This window comes from Gobius niger (assembly GCF_951799975.1).
Source record: "Gobius niger genome assembly, chromosome: 11".
In the NCBI taxonomy this organism is placed as follows: domain Eukaryota; kingdom Metazoa; phylum Chordata; class Actinopteri; order Gobiiformes; family Gobiidae; genus Gobius; species Gobius niger.
Window position 1 is genome coordinate 18,279,972 of NC_136862.1, and position 26,033 is coordinate 18,306,004.

The 26,033-nt window shown below is 42.1% G+C and overlaps 3 protein-coding genes across 6 annotated transcripts in view; 1 reads left to right on the forward strand and 2 right to left on the reverse strand.

Annotated features, from left to right (window-relative positions):
* Window positions 1–336: 336 nt before the first annotated feature.
* Window positions 337–16,057, reverse strand: LOC306969974 (uncharacterized protein). Of its 2 annotated transcripts, none has more exons than XM_079565783.1 (8): window positions 15,861–16,057; window positions 14,732–15,241; window positions 12,055–12,217; window positions 11,339–11,435; window positions 9,830–9,868; window positions 9,696–9,740; window positions 6,529–6,814; window positions 337–1,313 (listed from the first exon to the last, which is right to left on the reverse strand). In XM_079565783.1, exons 2-8 carry the CDS (start codon window positions 14,907–14,909, stop codon window positions 1,075–1,077), a joined length of 1,047 nt encoding a protein of 348 aa, XP_079421909.1. In that variant the 5' UTR covers window positions 14,910–15,241; window positions 15,861–16,057; the 3' UTR covers window positions 337–1,074. The 2 variants fall into 2 exon arrangements, with proteins under 2 accessions (XP_079421909.1, XP_079421908.1); XM_079565782.1 differs by lacking the exon at window positions 15,861–16,057 and adding an exon at window positions 15,331–15,552.
* Window positions 16,058–16,863: 806 nt separating this feature from the next.
* Window positions 16,864–20,684, reverse strand: puraa (purine-rich element binding protein Aa). The gene has a single exon (XM_079565909.1). It carries the CDS (start codon window positions 20,624–20,626, stop codon window positions 19,769–19,771), a length of 858 nt encoding a protein of 285 aa, XP_079422035.1. The 5' UTR covers window positions 20,627–20,684; the 3' UTR covers window positions 16,864–19,768.
* A 3,564-nt stretch (window positions 20,685–24,248) lies between these two features.
* Window positions 24,249–26,033, forward strand: part of nrg2a (neuregulin 2a) — a 59,420-nt gene continuing 57,635 nt past the window's right edge. The window contains exon 1 of one of the 3 annotated variants that reach the window (XM_079566614.1): window positions 24,249–25,633. In XM_079566614.1, coding sequence (XP_079422740.1) covers window positions 25,225–25,633 — 409 coding nt within the window. In that variant the 5' untranslated portion in view covers window positions 24,249–25,224. The remainder of the gene's footprint in view (window positions 25,634–26,033) is intronic. The other 2 variants (XM_079566611.1, XM_079566613.1) reach the window with 2 other exon arrangements.

The window sequence follows — 26,033 nt, forward strand, 5'->3', positions numbered from 1 at the left end:
TATTTCGTTTTACGCTTATATAATAACATTAAAGCACTTACTTACTTTCTTATTCTTACGGAAGTAAGATGATGATTGATGTTGATTTACAAAACCCTTTAAAATAGGCTTAAATGGGTTGATTGGAGAGCAATTATATAAGTTGATTATTATGAAGCCAATGTGAGTGGTATAACATTAAAACTATGAACAAAACCAATGATTCCTGAATAATTGAACAGTGTGGTGACTAGAATGGACCGGTGATATTTGCCACTAAGAGAGCAGAAGTAGAGGGTGATTAATAAAACAATACAAACAATGAAGAAGCATGAGAAATGCATGTCCTCAGGTGCAAACATTCATAACTTTATTGTTGTTTGATTGCACCGTACAAGCTCGTCACCAACGAGACAGACACTGATGAGGCAATGCAGTAGTGTTAAATACCCCATAACAAAACAAAAGAATCCCAATATAAAAACAGACAACCACAGCATCAGGAAAATAGTAGCAAGTAAAGAGTGGAGGAGATCTTATCCCCAAGTTTTGGCAGCGGCTGTCCACCTCACCGGGATTTGATCCTCTGGGAGTGACAGATGAGACGTTTGGCACTGTCATTGGTCCACAACAGGTCGCAGAGAGGCCGCTGCCAGGTGCCTCGGCAACGCATCTCATTGTGACAAATAAACAACTCTACGCTATTCCAGGGAGGAGACAGCAGTGCGAGGAGCCCCACTGTACCTCACTTCACCCTGCCCGACTGTCCGAGCATTCATCTGCTCAGAGCGACAAATACAGTCTGCTGTGTTTGGATAGGAGTGGCACCGACAGACTTATCAAAAGTTAAATATTGTTTTTCCACATCGGGAAGCGTCAACAAGTAATAAGACACAATTTACTCCCCATTAAAATACTTTAAAGTTATACAAAATATAACATGATTTACTTTGGATTTTTCTTCTATAATTACAGTACTGCAGACCACAGATAAAAAGTACATTCAAGCTTCATTTGATCATTTGTCTTTTCCTTAAGAGCAATAGCAGTGTGTCCTCTGAGACTGTAACAGCAGTGGGTCGCTCTCTGCGTAGATTACCTCACAGAGGGCGTGGCTGTGGAGCGCAGGTGGTTGGGCTTGTTGGGTAGAGGAGGCTTGGTGCCCCTGGTGGGGGTCTGTCCTGGGGACTGAGGAGGTCCTGCTGAGCTCTCTGTGCTGAAGGCTTTCATGAGCTGTGCCACCCTGCCCCGCCCAGCACAGGGGGGCGTCCCATTCCCTGAGGAGAGAGCATCCTCTGAGGCAGCTCGCACAGTCACCCGAGACGGAGCCACATCTGAAAAACAGGGTGGTTCATCATTACACTTTTCAGACCCCATGTATTCCTAGAGAGCAGAAAATGGACAATAACAGAATCAAGGTGGGATCAGTAAGACAGTAAATATAATCAATAAATTGTGGTCTTTTTTTGTTTTTCATCTTTAAAAAGACAGTAACAATGTCAAAAGAACCCAGGGCTCTGTTCCCCTGGAGCCACTAAGAAAATTACATTTTTTCTTTCAAAAAGAAGAAGAGGAGCTTTATTTGTATAGCACCTTTCACAGACATGGTCACAAAGTGCTTTACATGAGACAATTTGACATTCACTCCATACTCGGTGGTGGTAAGCTACGTATGAAGCTTCAGTTTGCCCTGGGGGAAACTGACAGAAGCACTGTCGTGACTGCACACATCTGCGCCAACGGTCCCTCTGACCACCACCATACATTCACACTAGGGCAGAAAAATCGTTATATCAATATCGAGATATGAACATTCAAGATATTAATATAAAAAAAGCAACACTATATCGTTGTCGTGTCGATATCGAGATATGAAAATTCTCGATATCAATACGAGAATGTTCGTATTGATATTGAGAAAAAATTATAACGATATAGTGTTGCTCAAAAAAGCAACACTATATCGTTTTCGTATTGATATCGAGATATGAACATTCAAAACATAAAAATTGAAAAAGCAAGATATGTACAATATAGATTTTCATCAATAAAACTGCACTCTTTTGTATTATTATTATTTTTTCTGAAAAATGCTTGGTTTTCACCTAACCCATAGTTATATCGAATCTCTGGCATGAATAATCGAGATGTGACTTTTTTCCATATCGTTCAGCCTCAACACACACAGACACAACAGACACACACAGACACACACACACACACAGACACACACACACAGACACACACAGACACACACAGACACACACAGACAACATTTTCTCAGTGGTAGGGGAAACCGGAGTACCTTAAGGAAGCCTACTCAGACACGGGGAGAACATGCAAACTCCACACAGAAAGGGAATCAAACCCAGGACCTTCTTGCTGTGAAGCACAAGCACCAACCGCTGCGCTACCGTGCCGCCAATACCTACTTCACCATCCCTATCATAATGAATACTTTAGTGTGTAAGAAAACAGTGTCAGCATCAGATCCATAAATATATGCACTGTACAGAAAACACGATATCTGACTCCCTTCAATCCATTCTCTTTACATATTAATCTCTCTTCTACTGTGCCTGCCTTCCTCTCCGGCCGTGCAGAGGTCACTCTGGCCTGGTGCAGCAGGACACAGCTGGGTGCAGTCGCAGTGTGTTTGGGAGAGGGGTGTAATTGCGGGAGGGATGAAGGGAAGACGAGTAATGGAGGCAGCAGAGGGAGGGCCACAGGGACGCAGTGCAGAGCAGACAGACGCTGCTCAGACACCAGAAGGCTTCAGGAGCCACATATTTTTAGCGTCTTCCCCGAGGGACAGAGATATGTGAGAGCGCCTGCAGATGCACGCGCAACACACACAAAGTGAAAGCACGTGCAGGACACACTGCCTCTTCCAACAGTTGAATTGCAAGAAAGCCAAACACGCTCTCACGTTACGGCCAAGTCTATGCACGCACTTGCACAACAAAACGGGAACAGGATTTAGTCATACATTCGGACATATTTAACACTCTAAGGTGTTGTTAAGGATAAAATCCTCAATAGCAAAACTTTACAAACCTTTTCTTTACTGAGAGTCATTGAACTCAAACAAGCAATACGGAATGTTCATCTCGAGTGGCCTTTTCAACGTGTACAAAATATTCTATAGTATTTCATGTGCAAAAAGCACCAAGTTGTCCTGGAAAAGGGGCAACAGGTATGCAGACTAGCAGCTCAGGTCTCCCTCTACTGGCAAAAAAGAGAGAAAGGCCAAGAGCATCACTTTACAAGTCTGTACGATCTCTACACAACAACACAGTTTCATTATTATCAAACATATAGGATTAATAATATTTATGACTAAACTCAGAGCATATCTTTGCTTATTGTTGTTCTCCGGCACCGTCACCCTCTGTGCTCAACACCTCATTGCACCTTCCTCTCTCTCCGTCCGGTTCGGCCTTCCCCTGCCCCCTGACCCGCAGTTCCTGTCTTAATGTCCTCTCGCCGCGCTGCGTGGGCTTGCCTCTGATTGTCTCGTTGTGTTGTGTGGTCACCACGGAAACCTTGGATAGGCTCCAGCAATTGAGGCTGACACAGATTCAGGCACGCATCGCAACACACAGATGCATGCAGACACCAGCGCGGGCACGCACACACCGCAGCCAGGGAGTTTCTGAGCTCACAGCCTCAGAGCAGGTCTGAGTGGAATTCTTATTAGACCGACCAAGAAGGAACGAGCGGCCAGATTGTCCAAGCTAAACTCAAATAGACATGGAATGGTCTAAAAACGCACAAAAACTTCTTCACTTTTCCAGATAGAAATAGTTTCCAACAAGTAACCCAATAAGCCTGTCCTAACACATCGCTGTCCGCCTCAAAGCCCAGAGCAGCTGCAGCACCTCGAGCTCCGTCAGCAGAAAGAGTCATTAATGCTACTTGTGAAAACACCTAATACAATACAACAGAAAAAACACATTAAATCACTGCTTCAGAGTGAGAAACTCCCAATAAGGCTTCTCTACACATCTTGGTTGAGCTCGTAAATGCACAGGCAGGACAAAGAGGAGGGATTGGGAGCGGTGTCACTGACCGGCCTAGTGCAAAAATTAAAGAGCCATGTATTCCTTTAAACACCTCCTCGTCTGAGCTGGAGAGGAGGGGAGCACAAGTGGGGCAGGGGGCAGATTCCCGAGGGCAGCAGGAGGGGGCTGGGGCCCCTGTCACTTATCAGCCCTGGCTGAGCGTCGCCCAGGGCTAGAGTCGGGAAGCGGCGCTGGAATGTGTGTCCTTTCCTCTGAAGGTGAGGAGAGAGGAGAGGAAACTAACTCTCACACTTTATAAACATACACACACTGCCAGCTGCTGGACAATCGATATGTTTCCTACAAAACACCCAACAAAACCATACGGTAATCTATTACATCCTATATGTTTGATGGTCATATGAATCCTCCAGCCCTCACTTTCACTTAATGAAAGCTAAATTGTACTTGTACAGCCATATAACATACCGTATTATGCCATCATCTAAAAGTAACACCTTACAAAAGAATTTTAAATGTGTTGATGAATATCTTTGGTTAACATTTACTATCCTACACTCCATTGCTTCAGACATGCACGAGAGCCCAGCAATCTGATTATCAGCGACTTTGTACAACAAGCTTCCTGCCCAGACAACGACACATTTTGAGCTCCTTGTCCAATGTCAAAATACATTTATTCAGCTCTGCATCGAACCATCTTCACCTCCCACCAGCTTGTTTCTCTCCTGGTCTTTTGTTGTGTGCTGCCCCGACCAGTGCCCACTGACACCACATCCAGCTCCTTATTGACATTGCTACAGTCATGGTTATGGAGTTCCATTCACTCAATTTCATTATTTCCCATTCTATAAACCAGACATTATGTCATAGGTCAGACTTCAACTACAAAAGAGACAAAATAAAAAAAAAACTTCAACTAATCCCCATACAAAACAGTGGGAAAAAAGGAAATCCATTAAAAAAATTAAAAAAATAAAAGTGAGGATCAGAATAAATAAATGAGGAATATTTCTTGGTTGCATTTTTGGTAAGGAATATCCAAGTGTGACACACACTGAGCTTTTCATGTTGAGGAATTTGATTCACTGCTTCCCTTCCATCTTAAGGCCTTATACCAACATTAATTGTACACCTCACTTCTCAACTTGTATTGCAGTTTGCAACCTGTAGGACGACCATATTTCCAGCAGAGGGACTTTATGGATACATACATTCTGCCAGACAGTCAATGACAACAGTATCATTGTCTGCCACTGGATGGCGCTAACTACTCCAGACAATGTGTCGTGCCTTTTCAGATCTGGGTCACATATGGTCAATTAGAAGGGGAACCGATCATAAAAAGTTGTGTGTTGCCCACAAAATGAAAAATGCAAGAGAAATAAACTAAAGTCCTGAACATAATGACTGTGTAAGACTTACAGACACTTCACCAAAAATAAACCGTCTCAAAGACTAGGCCAGGGCTGAACTAGTTCAAAACGAAACCTATGATGACTAAAGTTAGCTCATTAAATTGTGCAGTATTGTTCACGCCACAGCCAGTGCACCGACTGTGTATGAGCATGACAAGCGAGTGCTACCTGCTCAGCAAACATCTGCGTGGTCACAGACAGGGAGATGTGAGCAGCAGCTGCCACACAAATGCACTGTATCCTACTAGCCTAAGAAAACTAAGTGAAATGTTAAAACCACTGCATGTAAGGGGTACACTTAATTGGCTAGTCACCAGCGTTCTCACGTCATGCCTTTGTAAGTTCTTGACAGCCAGGAAAACACCAAAAGTGAAGCAAATTATTCCGTTTCTAAACTAGCTTTTTAAAGCTTGTGGGTTTTGTAGGAATCTTGCAGTTTGTAGTAAATTAAGCAACATGACAAGGAAAATAATTACCCTCTAGATCAACAGTACCTCATCTTACATTGCAACCTCACTGAGAACTTATTCAACAAAATGCCCATCTGTCTCCGCGAACAAGCCACAAAAATTTAATTGACAACATATTCATTTTAGGCAGTCAAGCGTGGGCCATGGATGTAGACGTTCCAGAGAGCTGTGCACCGTTTAGTGAGATCATTAGAATTTAGGACAGAAATGTTCCTCTCAAATGCCGCAATGTGACTTTATACAAAAGTGGCTTGTGTTGAAACCAGTCAATGCCATTACTTGAATGACAATAAACTCGTCTCAAATCTCAAAGCATCTAGAGTCATTGCACTAGGTGGGTTATTTGGTGACAAGCCTATCTAAGATTCCACACTTGAAATTGTAAATAAGCGTGTGCAGACAAAGGACAAGTGAAACTAAAACAGTAATTCCAACTTAAAGAGGATATAATTGTTATGTTTCATTTTAGATTCTTGTGCATTGACTTTACAAATATCCAATATCACTTCAAAGAAAGAAAGATGAAATGTAAAATACCTCAGGCTTTGCAAACTACTACTCCGTGTATGTCAATAGAAGACTTGACTGCACAACTTTCCACCATTAAATGCACTGTCCTCCTGCTTTCACACTCACCTCTGCAGCCGGGTGTCTCCTGAGTGACTCGATTTTCTAGAGAGTGTGCTTTGGGTGCGTTTGCTGGTTCTAGTTTGGTCGTGCTGGCGGGGGAGAGGGTTGGCGCCGCAGCGGTCAACCTGGCTCCAGCCGACCCGAGACTGGTCGAGAGGGAGCCTGGTGCAGCCGTGGCAGTTGCCGGTCGCACCACGATCCCGCCGGTTCTCACAATAGGCCTAGGACAGAGGGAGGAGTGGTGCGCGGTGGGTCTTTCCTCCGGTTTCCCGATTGCCTTCGACTCGGGCTGCTGAGGGGGACAGAGGAGCGGGATCAGTGTTGACAGCTAATTCACATACAGTGGAATTACTGCCATGTTTCATTCATCTCTGCATTAATGATGAGCCAAATTTACAATCCATCAGTGACACATTGCATCAGTGACACACCACTGAACCAGGGTGTAACCAGTTCCAAGTATGGCCCAAAAATGCTGTGAATGGCTGAGTGCTTCCTAGTCACGTGTTCGGAAATCCCAGGGGATACACAAGCACATCACAGGAAATACTTCAAATAATTTCATATAAAAATCAGGATGAAACGAATTTATATTTGGATTTTTAAAGGCATGCATTTAAATCATACTCCGGGTGGTCTGTGCTTGAGGGCAATTTAGCTTTTTATGATCATTACAAATTCAAATTTTACTCTTCACTAATAAGACGTTTTCGTTGACCACTTTCTAATAATTGGCAGCATCCTCAGGATAGGAGGCAACTCCACTGCAGCTCGAATATAAATAAACGACTCAAGCGGTACGAGTGGTAGGGAACCACTGGTCTAGATCTGCTCTTAACAAGAACAACAGCCCCAAGTAAGGACTAAACTTGGAATTAGTGCAATGAAACAATTCACCAATTTCCATCCCTCGAGTGACACCAAACATTTCAGAATAAGCTCGGACAAACAATTACTTTTATTGGCTTTTCTAAATTTTTTACGACATTATTAATCAGTGTCAAACCCAGGATGTCTTTATAGAGAGTATTTCTAAACAAAGTTGAATTTTTATTCATAAAAATAATTTGAAATAAAATAAATTCACAAAAAGTATATTCTGACTACGCCATTACGATGTTACTGTCTTAGATCGATTACTAAATTAGTTGTCGACTGTCTCAGAGATTTTATCATAACTACTCGATTTGCAGCCCAAGAAAAAACTAATAACAAACACTGCCCTGCTCCAAAGTTGTGGACTTGGTGGGCTGAAAACAGACTCGAGTTACTCATTTAACGACTTAGCAGTGAGACAGACCAAGACGTGGGACTCAACTTCGGACTTGAGCACCAGTGACTTGAACGTTGGATCTTATCTTCTGCTCTGTGACTCGAGAAGACTTGATACTTGATACTACGGTACCATAAACAATTACTTTCACTCATATTCACAGCAACAAGACTTTGCGGAGCTGCAGAGACAATGAACTGCACAAACCAATGAAAACTATTCAACAGATTTGACCAGATTGATTCCCACCTCTGTTCTATAAAATCACTGCGTGTTTTATTAAGTTATAAGGTGACAGGCCAATCAGACAGGCCAAAACATTTACGTTCTTTTGCTTTTTTTAAGCAACCATTTTTCTCTTATTCTTTTCAGCTTGTTCCCAGTCACACGGCGTTCCTTATAACGGCATATTAATCAATGTAAAGAGAGACTGCTAGGTGCAATGGTTGGCGTAGGTGTGGACATTTATAGTCACATCCACATAGCTTGGCTCAGGATGTGTTGGGCCTGTAACATGGAGAGCCTGGAAGCGAAACATGTCCAGGAAGACGCTCCCCTTCTGTGGTGAAAACAGGGAACAGAGGAGAAACTCACGCGCCCAAACCTCCCGGGACTGCCCCACAATCCCCTCCATCTGTGAGTGACGCATCCCCTATCTCGGGCGTTTTAATTCCCCGATCAAGTTCATCAACCATCTGTTCCAGGCCAGTCCAGAAATCCTTGCCTCGCCGGGGTGTGTGTGTGTGTGTGTGTGTGTGTGTGAGTGTGAGTGTGAGTGCGTGTGTGTGTGTGCGTGTGTGTGACTTAGCCTGAACACACACACGTGCACTGCAGACACTGTATTCACCTGCATACGCACTAACGCAAGAAGGAGGAGACTGTCCCTGGGAGACTGGAGGCTGAGGCAATGGAGGTACTGGGAGGACAGAGAGGAAGGGAGCGGGGGGGACGGGACGGGACGGGGGGGGGGGTGGTCAGGCTCAGACGACGGAGCGTTGAGCGAGAGGGGAATGTTGGGGGAAAGATGATCTGCTGCAGACAGGCCGGACTGAAAGGACAGCTGGGCTCAACCACTATTTCCTGATACTCACACAGGGAGGGGGGATGGAGCAAAGCAAGTGCATATATCATGTTATAATATTATGTAATACACAATATATCACAGACTCAACAAAGGCAAAAGTGACACAAACATTTTTTCTTTTGATTTCAAAGTTCGGGTCTGGAGAGTATTTTGTATGTTGTAAATGTCATAAATATGATCCGTCTGTGTGCCTCCACTGTGGTTGTTGCCAGATCCTATAGTTTAAACTAGTTTGGAAATAAACTTCCTCAATCGCCCCTGTCCCAGATAAAGTCCCAATCCGTGCCAGTGCAGCCTCCAGTCGTTAAAGCTCAGTGGCTAAATTCTGAAAGTTCGTAGCTTTCAAATGATTGTGGCCTGTTCATAAAAGCTTGCCTTGTGCTTGTGTTTTTTTTTGTGTGCATTTGACCTTTATTTAACCTCTTAACCAAGCAGATTTTCTCCAGTTCGGCTTTACCCAAATCTAAAAGCTCCTTGAACAAAGCGTCAAAACAAAGGATGAAAATACAATTCAAAAAAAGTGTCCAAAAAAAAGTGTCTAAAAAAAGCGGAAAAAATACGTTGGAGAAGTGCAGAAAACATGACGAACACGCAAAAAATAAGAGTGACAAAAGAGAAAAAAAGCAACGGGAAAAAAACAAACAAAAGCGTTTCGCAATTGTGACATTAATGCGGCGACAAAAAAGTCAAAAGTCTAAGCTTTCAAATGAGGCATTACTCTGGCCTATAGGCTGTAAACCCTCTAGTCGAGAAGCTTTTAGATTTGGGTAAAACTGCCATAGATTGCACATAAACATTGATAAGGCCTTACAGTACCTTTCCTGCAGCAGACGGAGGCGATGAGTGCTCGCTCACTGACACCTGTGGGTTTTGCAAAGACATTACATGAGCTTGGTTTAAGCAGAGTAGAACCATTAAGAACAGCAGCACCAATCTGTCGCACTACTCACCGACAGGGGGGCTAAAGTGCTTGTGTCCTCACATTTGGCCTGTCGGGAGAAGAGGCAAAAGGTTAACGACAAATTCACACTCAAGAAATAAAATGGCACATCATAAACATCGATGAAGTGGACTTTAACACATCAGTCTTTACATTTGAATATTTAAAACATCATATTGCACTGTCACAAGCAAAACAGTACGAGTATGCATTAGAAACCGGTGTACTGAATACTTTAGATGCATGAACATTTAATCAGCAACACCCCAAAGGTAGAGTGTACATGGAGGATAAATGAAAGTCTCGGGGGTACACACAAGACAGAAAAAAAAACACCTCAATCTTGCCTGTGGAAGGAATTTTGGAAAAACACTATCTGGGTCTGGGATGTGAATTTCTACTGGGTGAGCAGCGCTGCAGCACACGCTCTACGAATCATTGCGCTCTGGCCAGATGAGACCGCGGCTCTCTCCTGCTCGCTGTGTGCACGGTTGCCATGACAACGTGGCAAATCTCCTTTTAAGATGGCGTGAAGGAAGAAAAAAAAAAAAAAGAGAAAAAGACGAGGCGTGCACCCCAACTCCTGAAACCAACAGCCCGAAAACTGTGACAACAACCCACAAGCATGTAAAACTAAAGTCTGAAAACAGTCCGCCGAGGATGGTCTAATAAGAAGCTTTTTCAAATATGTGAATACATTTGCACTTGTGGTGTTAAAAACCTTGTTAGAGCTTACACAACTGCGCGGCAGGTACAAAGGTGTAAACGAACCAGTGGGAGTGTGATGCTGGATGTGCGACATTCACAGACACTGCTCAGTAAACACTCAGAACACAAGGAAACAGCGATGGTGAGAAAGAAAGTTAAATAAAAGCCAGAGTATTATTAAAAATACTGAATATTACAGATGTAAAGTAGTAACATATTTATGATTACAGAAAAATTAGTTTGATGCAAATGTTTATAGAGTATAAAGTCTTTAATTGTTAAAAAACGTGCTAACTCAAATATTTGGCAAATGCTCTACCAAGTGAGCCACCAACTACTGTGTAGATGTTTATTCTGTTACTGTAAAATAATAATTCAATTGTTAGAAAATAAATAAAATTAAAGTAAACCACAGACAGGAGATTGTTTAACCTCTTAATCCCCACCTGATCCAAGCACATTAATCTCCAATTTGGCATTACCCAAATCTAAAAGCTTCTGGAAAAAAGCATCAAAATAGATAGATCAAAATAACAGAAATGAGATCAAAACGAGGATGAAAATGTAACAAAAGAGCAACAAAAGCATGACAAAAAAAATGAAAAGAATAACAAAAAAGTTATGGAAAAGTGACCAAAAAAAAGCAACAAAAACGCAATAAAAAAGAAGAGTGACAATGTGGCAACAATGCGAGGAAACAGATTTGTTTAGATGAGTTCTGTGGCTCTTTTCTTTCAAAGCAGGCCTCACACTGGCCCATAGGCTGTAACCTATTACGGCATGTAAAAATGACAGACACCATGTTACATACCTTGTTCAGTTGAAGGCCAGACGTGACTGAAGAAGTGGTCTCCCTCTCTGTCCTGTTGGGTTCAACAGTTTTTCTGTTTGCCAGGATGCTTTGGTTGCTGTAAGACATAACCCAATGTTTTTGCTTTTCCTTCAGTAAGATTCAGACAGAAACACCCATAGCACAGTTAGGCCAAAGGCTTGATTGAGCTGTTCCATAATATTCATATCAAAATGTCGTAGGATTGAAACTCAAGGTAGGCAGAATTCAGAAAACAAAAATATTTTTTTTTAAAGGATTAATGTTGCGATGTTCATGATCATATTTAAAGCCACACTGTGTAACATTTTTCCCAAGACATAGAATACAATACAAGCATTTATTAATTTAAACAGACATTTTTGTGATTAAAAAAATAAAAAATGAATAAAAAAATGACCAAACAAACATTTACAGGGAGCGGGGATGTCTCCAGCCCATCTCCATAAAGACATTGACTAAAAGCAGCCAAATACTTTGTTTAATAGGCTAGGTCCTCGTCTAAATCCATTCTTTGATTATCCATTGCTAAAATAGCATGTATGTGTCTAACTGGTTATTAGGAGCATCTTTTGTATGAGCAACAGTAGAATCAAACATTTTTAATGTTTGTAATAATACAGAAAAATACTGCTTACCACATGTGTAATATGCGTTTCACCATTATTCAGGCGGTGCTAGAGGTGCAAGTATCTTACTGTTGTGTGCTGTTCTGTGTGTTGTTCTGAGAGCTTTGGGGTGACCTCTTCTCTCCCAGTCCGGAGCAGATGAACTTTGAGGTGAGTTCGTCCACTTCTCCGATCACAATTACCGCCACATCTCCATCACGACCCAACAGCCAGCTCACACTCTTACTGTTTGCTGAGGAGACAGTGAAAATCATGTTTAAAATGGCATTACTTTGTGTATCATTTCTAGGGATTGTTTCAGTATACGTGTTCCATACAGGAAATGAAATAATTTCTCTGTCAATCTTGAATATATACAGTTTTTTTATATTTAGAAGTGGCATTTACTGTATTTTATGATTACCACCAGACTGACAGAATCTTTTTTAAAGCTTAAATATAAAGATATGATTCTAAAATAAATTAAAAAAAACATGAATACAATTTGTTAGTTGCTCAGTTGTGTAAAACTTAAATGTAATCCAACTTCCAAGTATGTTTATCATTTAATTTGTGGAGGTCAAGGACAGAGTGGACAGTCTCTGCATCATCAGAACAAAGGTTCTCTGGTATAGCTTTTTGAGACCCACTGTCACCCGAGGATGACAAGCCAGGACCCAAATAATAACACAATGTTGTTAAATAAGCATTAAATGGCCAATAAATCTGAACTCATGAACAACACTGTCATTTTTTGACTTTTTGACAGAGAATATTTTAGTAAATAGATATTGAAACAAATGTTCCCTGGGACCATCTGATCCCTGGAAGAAGCAGTTGAGAAGCACTGCTTAAGCACATGGGTTTTTGCCAAAAAATTACACAGCTAATTTAGATTTGTTATCATCATCATTATTCTTTTTATTTCATCTTGAATTCATCTTGGGATCGCTGGGTGCCCTTGAACAGAGCCATGTGGCTGCAAACCGGACAGCCCACTTTCATTATAAACTGGTTCTGCCAGCCACCCCCTGGTTGCACTCCTACGCTGCATCTAAGGGCGACTGCAGACGCACAGCTCTCAGTAAACCGGAAGTTAGCTGTAACAGGTAACAGTGAAGATGATGGACTGTGGAAATGAATACATGTATAGTACTATACACAACTGAAGACAATGATACAGTGCTCTGCGTCTACGTTATTGTTTAATCAATAACTGCTCACAAGTGAGGGGGAATATATGCCCCAAGGGAAGGAACCTAGACTGCTTATTCAGAGACGTAGAACACAGATCCAACTCTACTTCTACGAAAAGACACAGATAATGATTATCCATGAGGCAAAGATGGTTCAATAGAATTTGGACATCTAATAAAATCTGGTGAATGGTTAGGAGCAAAATTAACAGCTGTGATGGCTTCCTTCCAGCATACACAGACTGTGGTTGTTAAACTGCCTTTTGCCTCCCCATGTAATAACTAGTCACCATGCCACAGCACTGGCTATTGCTTAGGCACCACTCATGAGGGGCATTTCTAAATGTAGCTGCAACTTCTCCAACAGAACATTAAAAGGAAATGAAACTCGCTACACATACTCCTCCAGTGCACTTCCTGCGTCAGACCACTGTTATTTGTTTGAGGGTTTGATGCCGACTTCCCATTTAACACAGTAACACTTACCACAATTTCCTTCCTTTGCTGAACGTGGGGCCTATGACAGGAAGAGGAGGGTGAACATGTGACGCGAGTCTGTGGTCTACAGCAGCAGTCTACAGACAGCTGTCACAGTCATTAAAGCTCAAGCCTTGTTCTCTGACAGCAGTTGATACTACGAGGTTCTTTGTGAACAGTGAATTTCCTCTAAAGCGCAGTCTGCATTTGACTCAAGAACGTACATCCTCTACACGTTGTCATGCTGCGTTTTTTCCTCTGTAACGTCACCATCCCAAAGTCAATCAAGTCACACTGCGGCCATGGAGCAGAAAATGCAGCCGGGCGAGATTTACTACTTTGTGCTAAACCGGTTTCACAAGTGACTTCGGAGTTTCTGCTTGTTATGTTTACTTTGATTGCGACCTGTTGACTTCAGCTGTTGTGGCTTCCTGCTAAACCCATTTACTATTTATAACACCACTTCACAATAGCTCCTCGCTTCAAGTTTAAATGAATTCATTCTCCATGTAGCGAGATTACAAACACATGAATGGAACCTCTGACTTATTACACATCAGAATATTAATAAGGGGAAAAAAAGAAGAGGAACTGTGAGTTTGAATAATAGGAAACACTTTAAATGGGCTCTGCTTCAACAGTAAAAAGACGTTTAAATGACCAAAAAAGGATTTTTGCTAACGTAGAATGCTCTCAGTCGGTGTATCATGTTTTCCGAAAGGTTTTTTCCACATTTCAGTCTAATTTATAGCCGCGTTGTCACTTAACAGATGGAGTGTGTTAGCCAAAGTTTGTACTTTGAGGAAACTCTCGACTTGTGGAATGGACTTCAGGTAAACGCTGCATTTCTGAAGCCAACCAGCTGTCTGCGTGACAGTGGAGGAGCAAGTAACAGCCAACAGTGAGATGTCTGTCACAATCTATGAAGTTTTGGCACTCGCGCAACGTACAGTAAACACTCACAAAGAGGAGCTGTCTCAATTTAAACTATACGTGGCAGCCATATGTTCTCTCTTAGTTTTGTGCTGCTGGGTGGAACATCGGGGACATGTGAGGTTGCTTACTACAGTCACAACGTGGTGGCGTGCGTTTACCTTTTCTCGTACGTCTGGCTGTGTCTTCTCCATCCATCTCCAGTTTGTCCTCTCGCTCTTGCCACCGGCGCACCTGCTCCTGGCGCATTTTAAGGAACAAGGTTTTCTTCTGGTCTTCGTTCAGAGCCTCAAGTACATCGGGGTCAATGTACATGTCCTTTAAGATTTGCTGCAGCATGTTGGCGGCTGCACGGGCGCCAGACACCAGACAGTAGAAGGAGGAAGATGTGCTAACCCCCTGGGCTAGCAGCTTCTCAATGTGGACACTGTTGTATCACAGTCTCATGTCACTAGCATCTCCAAAAGCTTCTCTATTCGGACAGGACTCTCCCACACACTGTCAGTGATTGAGGTGTATGGTGAGTGTCCAACATGTACTTGAACGAGGCATACTGTACATGTACAATCACATGGTATCAGGACATCGCAGACAAGCTTCCTCTCTGTCTGCACACAGTTCTTTCTTTTGTATGGTCTAAAGTTTAGCTGTCATCACTGCACTGGAACAACCTATAAAAAGGGGGAGGGAGAAAACAGATATGAAACAACAGCAATAGAAACAGATTCCTCAGAGAAACACTTCTTACAGCAGGTCTTACATCCATAAACTTTTCTTCCGAGAGACTTTTTCTTGAAGTTTACCCGCGGTCCTTCTCTTCATGAATACGGAAGAACCCAAAGCCTGAACTGTCAGAGCCTCTTGCCTTGAATGGGAGGAGATTCTTAAGGAATGGGGCTGTTTCTGTCATCAGCAGCTCCCCTCCCTCTGCCTCCTCCCTAACAGACATCCCTTTTCCCAAACCCTGCTCCTTTTCCTTTCTCCCTCGCTCTACCTTAGCATTTTGCACTTATATGTTGCAGCAACTAAAAGAAAAAAAAGGAAGTAAAGAGCCTAGATCAGTGTGAGCTCAATAGTGCACACCAGAGGAATTGATAAGGACTCTTTCAATCACAGTAAGGAGTTAAACAATGGCTACCACTTGGAGGGAAAGAAAGCTTATACGGATTTCTCCCCATCAAGCACTTTCGAGGGTGCGGATGCAGAAGTAAAAGTCGTCACAGCAAAAGATGTGACAGGGGGGAAAAAGCGGGCATTTGCAAGGGAATAGAATAAAGTTGTAGTACTCACAGTGAGCTGAAGACTTGCCGCTCCAGAGTATGCTAACTAAGCAGGAGGAGAGAGAAGCGCCTGTGGGTCCTCCGTGTCTTTGTGTTTGACTGGGCTGATGACATCACAGCATTCCTTCAACTTTAACTCACTAACACACATTTCCCCGTGGCATTTTCCTCAAGGAGCAGACACAAATGGCGAGCACGGCAGCCTTTTCTCTGATTTAAACCGATCTACACGATGGCATACATGTTTTCAAACGTGTTTATGTGTTAAGATCTACAGCAAAAAAAAAAAAAAAAATGCCCACAAAAAACCCCCACTAAAGGAATACAGTTATCAGCTCCTTCTACCTCGATATCCAAGAAAGTTAGCTCAAGTTGCCCTCTGTTTTAGCCCATGTGTTCGTTTTAACGTCCTAAGTAGACAGCCGCTTTGTCAGCCTTGTCTGGCTTTATTATTTGTGGATAAAGAGCGACCTCTAGTGTTAGGAAGACCACATTCACTCTCACTCACTACGGCCTTACGTCATCCCTTAATTCCACGCTCCACTGCTTCCCGGATTGTCTTTCTGCCGCGGCAAAACTGGGATGAAAGTTCAAATTGAAACGTGAGAAAAGCCCAATTAACACTGGCAGGTTTGTACAGGTTGTGGGTGTGCGGTCTACTCTTGGTCATGCTGTTGTTATGCCTATGCTGTTGCAGGATAAGCCTGCATTTCATTGTGTGACTTTCCCCCTCCCTCCACACACTCATATGTGTGACTAATACCACCTTCAAACACTAAGCAACTATTAATGATATGTCTCTTCTAAAGTTCACTCCCTTTCAGTTGGTTATAGGCCCGCACTGGGACTTCTTTTGGCCCTTTCCTGCTGCTGCTTCATTATGGACCTCATTTTGCTTTACAGCAAAAATGTTCTGTTTTGTATCATGTGCAATCACATATTTAAAAACGTTATGCTATTGATATATTACAATGACAAACACATAGATTAAAATAGATAACCCCATGGGTGAATTAAATTTATTTTAAAATTTGTCGATGTACATAAATTATATTTAATGCATCCAAAACCAAATGAGCAAATGAAAGACTCTTTGAAATGAGGTAAAATAAGAGTGAATGACATTCTTTGTTTTGACCATTTCGAACAAGATGGTCAGGCAGTTAACATGGGAAAAGAAAGTGCTGCACACAACAACCACTGAAGACAGTTCACCATACACCTTAATAGAAATTGGACAGAAGCACCTTTTCTTAGCATAAAGCTAAAATAGATATCTATGGACTTTCAGAGTTTTTTCCCCCTGGGGTGTAAATAAAAAAAACAACAACACCATTTGTCTACCTTCCACAGCACAAAGAAAACAAAAAACATTCTTTGAAAGTATACTTGCAGTGGCATTGTTATATTTCAAGTTAATGTTCTTGTGATGTGAAACTGCTCGTCTCTAATACCTTGGGTTCCTCGATTTCCTCTCACATAGGGCTTAAGTGCAAAAAGGCATACAACTCCATATGAAATAAACATGGAATTCAGCCATATGCTTTCAAATAGTACTCATATATTTAATTGATATACATATATTGCCATCATTGGCACATACGATATTGCACACAGTGATGAAATGTTGCACAGAAAAAATAGATATATCTTTTGAGGGCAAAAACATTCCAAAATTACAAATAAAGTGGAATAATGCTGAAAAGGTAAAACTACATAAAACAAAAACAAGACATGCTTGCTACACCCCATTAATTGAGCAACTTACACGTACATACTACCCAAGCCAAAGAACAGGCAAGTTAAGGGACTTGAAAACATGTAGCGTGTCACACTGTTTCCAGTCAGCCCCTGCCCTCTTAATGTGCTTGGCCAATAAAGAGCCAACTCTTCGGCATCATCCTGCATCTAGGTGACCACCCCCTTCCATGTTTACATGTAGGCCGATACCTGGATGGCTGGGGAATGGGCATGATAACAAGGATAGGGAAGAAGGAAAATAGGAGAAGCAGAAAGGAATTCTGCTTTTGTTTTTAAGAGTTTGTAACCAACTCTTTAGCACCACGAGTTGTGCAGTAGCACACAAGGGGGCTGAGACAGACATTAAAAAGAGAAAGCAATAAAAAAAAAAGAAGCAAAACTGCAATCCAAAGCACCAGCCAGCGTGTAAGCATGCGGAGTGTGTAAGGCACCACGTTGTTTATATGCTGAAGAGGATGCTCCCGACCAGGTATACTTTATCTATACCACTGGCTCCAAAAATAGGTGGCCAAGGACAGTTTAGTCCGCTGGTTTCCAGTCAATAAAGACATGGGAGCAGTCATTGAGTTCAATGCTGAGGTACATTTGACATTATCTGATTGTGGCCAGTTTTTCTGGAATTTACTGACAGAGTTTATAAAACTGCTATCACACATCTATGAGATGTGACAGAACTGGATTACAACCAGTTACTTTCCGTGTGGCAGCCCAGATATTTACAATTAGACCAAAACTGAATCTCATCGCCTGTTGCTTGATGTTTGGGCTCATAATTCTAAGAGCAATGAAAATACATAAAAGTTGCCCACACTGACATATGTTGAAACGATGGTCATATCTACTGGCAAATCAGCCATCTATTTCCAACAGTTGTTCCCTAAAATGGCCTTTCTCACAGTGTGAAGGTAATGGTTAAATAGATTTTTAAACCCACTTTTTACCAGCACACTTTTCAACAACTTCAGCTCTGACTACACCAAGCTTTAGATGGAGATCACTGAGTACTCAACCTTGAGATTCATGTACAATATTTGTAGATAAAGACATATGGAAGGGTCCTTGAGCCAATATTTTGGGAGACCAACAAAATCAAAGTTAGTGCAGATTAACATGCAGCAACAGCACTCCTTGGCACCATTTAGACTAATGATTTTACATGTTAACAAAAAGAATTCTGATTCAGATGCACTAATCAATAATGCTCTGCTTAATTTTGCCTGTGAAGCCCCTCTACACAGTAGGTGTAGGGCGTTTCTTTTATGTTATCTGCTATTCAGGCCATTTGCTACATGTTCTCACTGCATTTCTTCTATCGTATACACATTAAGTACCTTTAAAATGAACACATTGCATTACAAGACACAAAGGTAGTCTATAATATATCCATCTGCATGGCAACAATTTCAACAGAAACAAAAGTTACAATATTAATATCTTTGAATGCCTCTGGAAAATGTCACATCGACATCCATTCAACTGTTCTATATACTTTTATATGCAATGCATATTGCACGACAGATAGAGCACTTAGGCCGATTCATTTGATGAAAATGCCTATATATTCTGTATTATACTGCGTGGCATCTACCCAGTTTCCAAAGCAGGCCTAGCCCTCTTATGATTTATGTGTAAACACATCTCTACTCACAGGTAAAGGTAAAATGGCAAATACACGACGTGACAACCCTTTACAAAGTTTTGAGAGTTTTGGTGTAAGAATTAATATATCTATTTGATTTGTGCTGAAGTCTTTAGCTCACATGAAAAAAAAAAAAAACATCTTCCTTAGAACTCGGCAATAATTTCATTTGAACACTGCAAACACTTTTTTTTACAATAGCTTCAACTGGTACAAAAGTTTTCTGTTAATAAGGGAAATAAACACTCAGTTCAAGATTGTTTGTCAAGTAGGAAACAATGTTCAAATATAACGTTATTACTTTGTTTAGCAGCCTGTTACTGTATTAATGGTGGATAAGTGGAGTAACATCCAGCGATGAGTGAGAACTGTCAGGTTGAGGAGGTTTCTTATTTAGGTGATGCTCCCTTGGAGTTAAACCATTAGAGTTAAATCTTTAGATTTCTTTCGCTATACAGTAGAGTTTTAATTATATTTCTCTGATTATTTTTGTTTACTCTCGAATGTTTTTACTTATATCAATCGTCATCTCCATCATCAGCCGGCATCTCTTCTTGTTGCTGGAGCTCACAAGCCCTTTTCTCCCGCTGTTTCTCCTGAATCTTCTTCATCTCATCGGCGTATTTACAGAATGTATTCCCAAATTTGGACCACACTTTGTAGGGCACCGTGATTGAGTTGCGGTACGTGGGCTTCACCTCGCTAACCCTCATGAACACTCCATATTTATTAGATCCGACGTCGAAGAAAAAGCGTTTGTTGTCCACAGTCAATGATGACCCTTCGGGCAACTCCGCAGGCTCGTCCTCCACACCGTAATCGTCAATAAGTTTAGCCAAAGCGTCACGAAACTCAATAAGTCCCTGGGCAGGCAGTGCAATGGTCTGGCCTTGCGTGGATCCCAAACCTGGCCCACGGTTTACGGTCTGTCGGATCCTCAGAAACCGTCCTCTCTGGTTCTCTTTCAGGTCCATGTAGTATTTCCGATTCTCCCGCACCAGGAACTCGCTCTTGAGCGCTCGTCGAGGCTCGTCTTGGACCAGCCCCGGATTGCTTGGTCCCAACTGTGCATAATGCTCGATGAAGTCCCCCAAATAGTCTCGGAACTCGACTGCCACGGACATAGAGAGAGTGAGGCGGCTCTTGTTTCCACCGGCCCCGACTTCTGCTATCTTTAAGAAGCGGCCTTTCGCGTTCTGCTTTACGTCCAAATAAAAGCGTTTGTTTTGGATGTCAACCCGTTTTGAGGCCAGCTCTTGTGTCTCATGCTGGAGCCCGGAAGCCGAGCCCGCCCCTCCTGTCGCTAGGTGCATGGAGCCGAAGCCAGCGCCCGGAGCCGCTCCTCCCTGCTCACTTCCACTGTCTCTGTCCGCCATGATGCTGCCTGCCTTCCTCTGCCTTCTCCCACCGTCTGCTGCACAGCCTCGGACACTCACAGTAATATCGCGAGATCTGAATCAACTGCGAAGGGCCCGGTTGTTTTTGCATTTTACAAAGTTAGTTAGGTTATCCGAGAGGTATAACCGGATGTTTTATCGCTTTATAAGTTAATTTGTATATAGTTTATGCGAAACATGATTTTACATTGGTTTACAAAGCAGGCTAAGATAGGCTAGTCCCATATTCAGCAAGTTAGGCCAAACATTGTATTCTTAAATCAGGATTTCTCACATATGAAGGTACATTTCCCTCCACAAATTGTTTTAAATTGTATTGTTTATTCATAAATGAAACGTGAAAACTTAAATTAATAGGCTGAAGCTTCTAAACCAGTTATCAGGCAAGTCTCAAATCATACTTTATGCTTTGAATTTCAACAGCTTGGGATCACCTACTGAAGAAATGGTATTTCTGCTGTTGGTTGGTGTAGTAGTACTTGTAAATGTGAACAGTGTTAAAGAAATGTTTTTTGTTTATTTTAAAGGATATTATGTGAGGAAAAGAATCTTCTCAAGTCAAGGTTCAAGTTCATACCAAGGCCTAGGTCACTGGAGTTAAAGTCCAAACTGCACTGAGGCTTCAAAAATAAATCCACAAAATAAAATTGTTAATCTTATTATTCTTTTTCCAATTATCGATTGTTCATCTAGCATAAAATCTTATCATTATGAAGCGCTGAGGCTCTTGAACAAATGTCCTCATCATGACATAGATGTCATGATGAGGTCAATAGATATGTCAATAGATCTATTATGAGAATGGATTCATATGCCTTTTCTCACCAGATTGTGCGTGTGAACTTCAGAAGAAAACTATTTCAGCCAAATGTTAAAGTAGCCAAATTAAAGATGGATTATGCAACTTTTCAATTTGGGAAAAGAAGTTGATATATGTGTGTGTATTTGACCTTGTAGGGATCCAGCAGCTGTATAGGTGGTCAGCATGACGCCTTTACTTTCGATCACAGTGGTCTCTTGGACACTCCAGGATCAATTGTTTGGAAGGTTTTCACAGCTGATGGACCCTCTCACCAGAAAACCTACAAAATAATTGATCCTGGAGCATCCTAGATTCCATTGTGATCGAAAGTAAAGGCGTCATGCTGACCACCTATACAGCTGCTGGATCCCTACAAGGTGAAAAACACACACATATCAACTTTTTTTCCGAATAAAAAGTTGCATTTAATGCACCTTTAACGCAGAGAATCGCTGTCAAGTCCATTCGTAACTTTCTTCCCTTTGCCTTCAGGTTTTTGGCCTTACGCGAACTTATTATGATCAAGCCACTGGCACTGGTTGCTCCTGGATGCAATACAGGATGGACCAGAGACCGGGCACAGGCGCACAACGGCAAGCTCAATGCTGCAGGCCTCACCACTGACACGGCGGACTGGCGCCTCCTCCTGGTACAAGTGAAACAGTACAACCATTCCATTTTTGTAACAGGACTGCATTTTGGGTCATTAACTATTTATAGTGAAAACTTGACGTTCTGATGAACTCATCATTATAGACCAAATTTTTTAAACTGTGTCAAAAGTAATGGCCCACAATTAGAGTATTCTACATCCCCAACCCTCTTTTTTCCCGCTTTTTTTTTTTTTTACGAAACTGGAAACCTCTGCAATTTCTTTTGGATTTATTAAATCGAGAGAATTATTTTGACACAATCTTCACATTCAATTCCTTTTGAATATGTTGATTCATTTATTTTGGATTATTTTTGGAGGTTATAAGTCTAAATCTTCAGCACCATGGAGAGCTGCCTTTAATCACCTTCATGCACAGGTATGGGGATAGTAGGCCTGCCCTTTTTTGTTCCTTACTTATGATTAGCAAGATTTCTTTTGTTATTGTTGTTTTACTATAGGCTACTATTACTAATTACTACTAATTTTCTCCGTTTGCACTCCCATCTGGAATAATGCTTATTTTACTATTAATAACAAACCACATAATTTCATATTTGGGAGCATGGAATAATTCACCTCCATCATTGTATCTTTACTAGCAACACTTTTTCCCCCTTTAACGTTCATGTTCCAAAAAAGCGGCATTGGGAAAGCAAGCGTTCCTCAATACAAAAAAACAATTGTATCAAATTTAGTCAAAACATCCCACTTTTAAAATTAATAGCCCGAATGATCTTGCTACAGAATCTGTTATCTGGTCTCAAATATACCAAACTATCAACTTTATGTCTTCAAACACAAACCGCAAACATACATCACAAAATCAGTCACAGATGACATTACACTGAAGAAAACTGGGTCAACATAGGGTTTACCTCTGATATGTGTCTCTAACATTGCTCTCAAAATAGTCCAGACACATCTCCATGCACGCTGGGACTGTACCTCTATTTGGAAAAACTTAGTCTCTGTAATAATAGGCTGCCGATGTCTTCATCTCTCTGTCTGTTTGGTGACACTTCATGAATAAATCTTGCTTTAATACTAATACTATACTAATACAAATTAAACAACTATCGTCAAGAAAACTACCCTCCTGAACTGGAAAACAAGAGATACCAAGCACATTGTCTCTATGCTATTATATGTAGATTTTAAGACAATGAAAACCATGTCAACAACCCCTCACAGATCAAACTCTATATCGGCTACATGAAATAAATAAGTGCATGAAATAAATAAATAATAACCCTGGTCTCCCTTGTCCTGTTAAAAACAATTACATTACATCCTGTTCGTTTTGCATTATTGCTTACTTTTGTTATTGTTGTTATTGCTGATTTGTGTCATGATCTCATCGTCATCTATTCCACTTATGATTTTACAGATTAGTCATTTTATATATATTTATCGCTTGCTGGCAAGAGATTTTCCACTCCTCTCGCTTTGATATTTTTGATAAGTAATCTGTTTGTTTTGTTCTACTGGACCTGAGTACATGGACCCCCTGTATCTATGAGCTTGGGGAGCCAGCCTGGAGGACTGGGGTCCCCTCTGGCTTTTTCGGGGCAACCAGCTCAGCGTTGTAACAGGTTTGGCTGCTCACAACTTCCTTTTGATGCACCACACAACAATGAAGTAGGGGCTAAAATGCATTAAGTCAGGGATGTTTCTGGGTTTGGTGCGCTAGCCTTTTGGTGTGTCACTCCTTGTTTCTTTTAATGCACGTACCATACACAAGGGGATAAAACAAAAACACATCTGTTGCTGTAATAAGTTAACCGATCACTCAGTGATTAACATTGTCCAGCAGATGTCGCTCTTTGTAAATGCAAACAGCGCAACCTGTATCCGCATTACTTGGGGAAGCCACTGCCACTTGAGTCACAACTTGTTGAAATCAGTTTCCATGCATTGCTGTATATTGATTTTAATAAAATTCATAGTCATGGTTTCTAGAATTGTCCAATAATGTGCTTAAAGGGGTGACTATAGCCCTATTTAATGATAGAGAGGCTTATTTATTCAGAGTAGCTATTGCAGCTGTTGTTGCCGTATTGATGTAATGTAGTGCTTTTACATCAGTTTTAAGAGGCATCGTAGCGAATGTGACTTGAATGCAATGTGCTTTAATGGGATATGAGACGAAGTTGAGGAATATGAAACGCGTTTGCAGCCTTAGTCATCGCAGATTTCTCCAGCCTGGACTGCGTGCTGCTGCTGCTGCTGTTGCGGCCACCTTTTCTCTCCTAATTTGCGAGCTTGATTTTCTGGAGTGATGCCTTGGCTACAGTGAAATTAAGGGGAGAGACTGTGGATTTAGGGTTTGGCTGATTTTATTCGAACGTGAACGTCGCCAATAATCCACCATGGAGTGAGTGACATACAGTAGGCTAATTGGGATCGGGAGCGAGGAGACCGACCCTGTGCCGTAAAGGCTTTTACAGTTCTCCAGTCGTGCGTTCCTGTTGACGGAGCCTCTTGGCAATCGGCATTATTTTCTCTCCGTCCGTGGCTGGTGGGGGAGGCGGATAGAGCCGCGGTGGAAGGCGGCGTGTTTGCGTTGGAGCTTCCCAAACACACATTTTGTTTTATTTTGTTTTATTATTTGGAATGAAACGTGGATTGTGCTTTGCGACCAGACCGCCAAAGTTGTTTTATATTGCAGCGTCTTGCGTATTTCTCTTCGCTGCAGATGATACCAAGAAGCATAGCGGAACCTCAGCACTGCAATTTTTGGGCAAAGATAAGTGTGGCGTCGTCTTGCAGTTAAGGGTACTATGGCAGCATAGGGAGCATCCTTTGGAGGGGAGAATCCAGCAGTTCCTCGCTCTGCCCTTTTACAATGCCTTATTATTAGCTGTTAGCAGCCAGTGCGTTTGGAGCCTAGCGTCATCTCGTGGTTTCTCCGACTAAAGCCTGCTGTTTCCCACTGAAAATCACTCGAGAAGCAGTGGATCCCGATGGCATGGACACTTATGCAAGGTCTGTTGCGCTGCCGTGCTACTGGAGCCTACTTGCTGTACCTTCTTCTAACCCAGCTCCACTATCGCCATCGCCCCACAGCCCAGAGAGCCCTGCCGCAACGCGACCAGCCACCACCTAGCCAAAGCAGGCGGCATGAGGCTTGATTCAGTGCATTTATCCATGCTGGTCATCGGGGTCTCATTCGCCTGCTACTCCCCGAGTTTGAATTCCCTGCAGGACCAGGCTTACAAATCCGCTGTGGTGATCGAGGGCAAGGTGCAATCTACGCCTGGGAACGTCACCACGGAGCCGTATCGTGTGAATGTCAAAGTGCTAGATGTGTGGCCCCTCAACAGCGGGGGTCTGGAGCGAGAGCAGCTCGTCACTATAGGGGATTTTGGATCTGAGGCGCCGTGCACTAAAGTAAAGAAAAATCACAAGTACATTTTTTTCATGGACCCCACCGATGAACCCTTAGTTTTTAGAGCATCGTATGCACCAGTGGATACGAGTGGGAAGAACCTTAAAAAGGATGTGGGGAAGATCTTATGTCAGGACTGCGGTAAGTTCATGTTTTGTGGTTTCCCGGTGAAGTGCAACCCGGAAGAATGATCAGCTGCTAATAGCCCCCGGCTTCTTGGCTTCAGCTACACACGTAGCCAGTGTTGCTACTTTGTGGGTTGTGTGGCTACTGCACGTTCCTGGAGACAGTGGGTACCAGATAGGTACCTAAGGGGCGTCTATGCAGCAATTTTCGACAACTCTCGCAGGCTCCCATAGCCCACATGATCAATCAAACTCTCTTTCTCTCTACCATTGCCTCTGCCCGAACTGCATCAGACATGCGCCTCGCACTGTTGCTTGAGTGGAATTGCAGTGTGTCTATTGAAATATCTGCATCCTGCAAAGCGCATTACACTTTACAAGGTTTGCGTTCAGTAGCAGCACACTGCAAACAGGCA

Bases quoted from the DNA above. Each gene is read 5' to 3' on its own strand.
- LOC306969974 (XM_079565783.1), bottom strand. From the start codon at position 14,909: ATGCTGCAGCAAATCTTAAAGGACATGTACATTGACCCCGATGTACTT. The intron at 9,869-11,338 runs GTATGTAACATG...TTCTCCCGACAG, and splicing joins CTGGCCTTCAACTGAACAAG to GCCAAATGTGAGGACACAAG. The intron at 6,815-9,695 runs GTACTGTAAGGC...TGTCCCCCTCAG, and splicing joins CTCCGTCTGCTGCAGGAAAG to CAGCCCGAGTCGAAGGCAAT.
- puraa (XM_079565909.1), bottom strand. From the start codon at position 20,626: ATGGCGGACAGAGACAGTGGAAGTGAGCAGGGAGGAGCGGCTCCGGGC.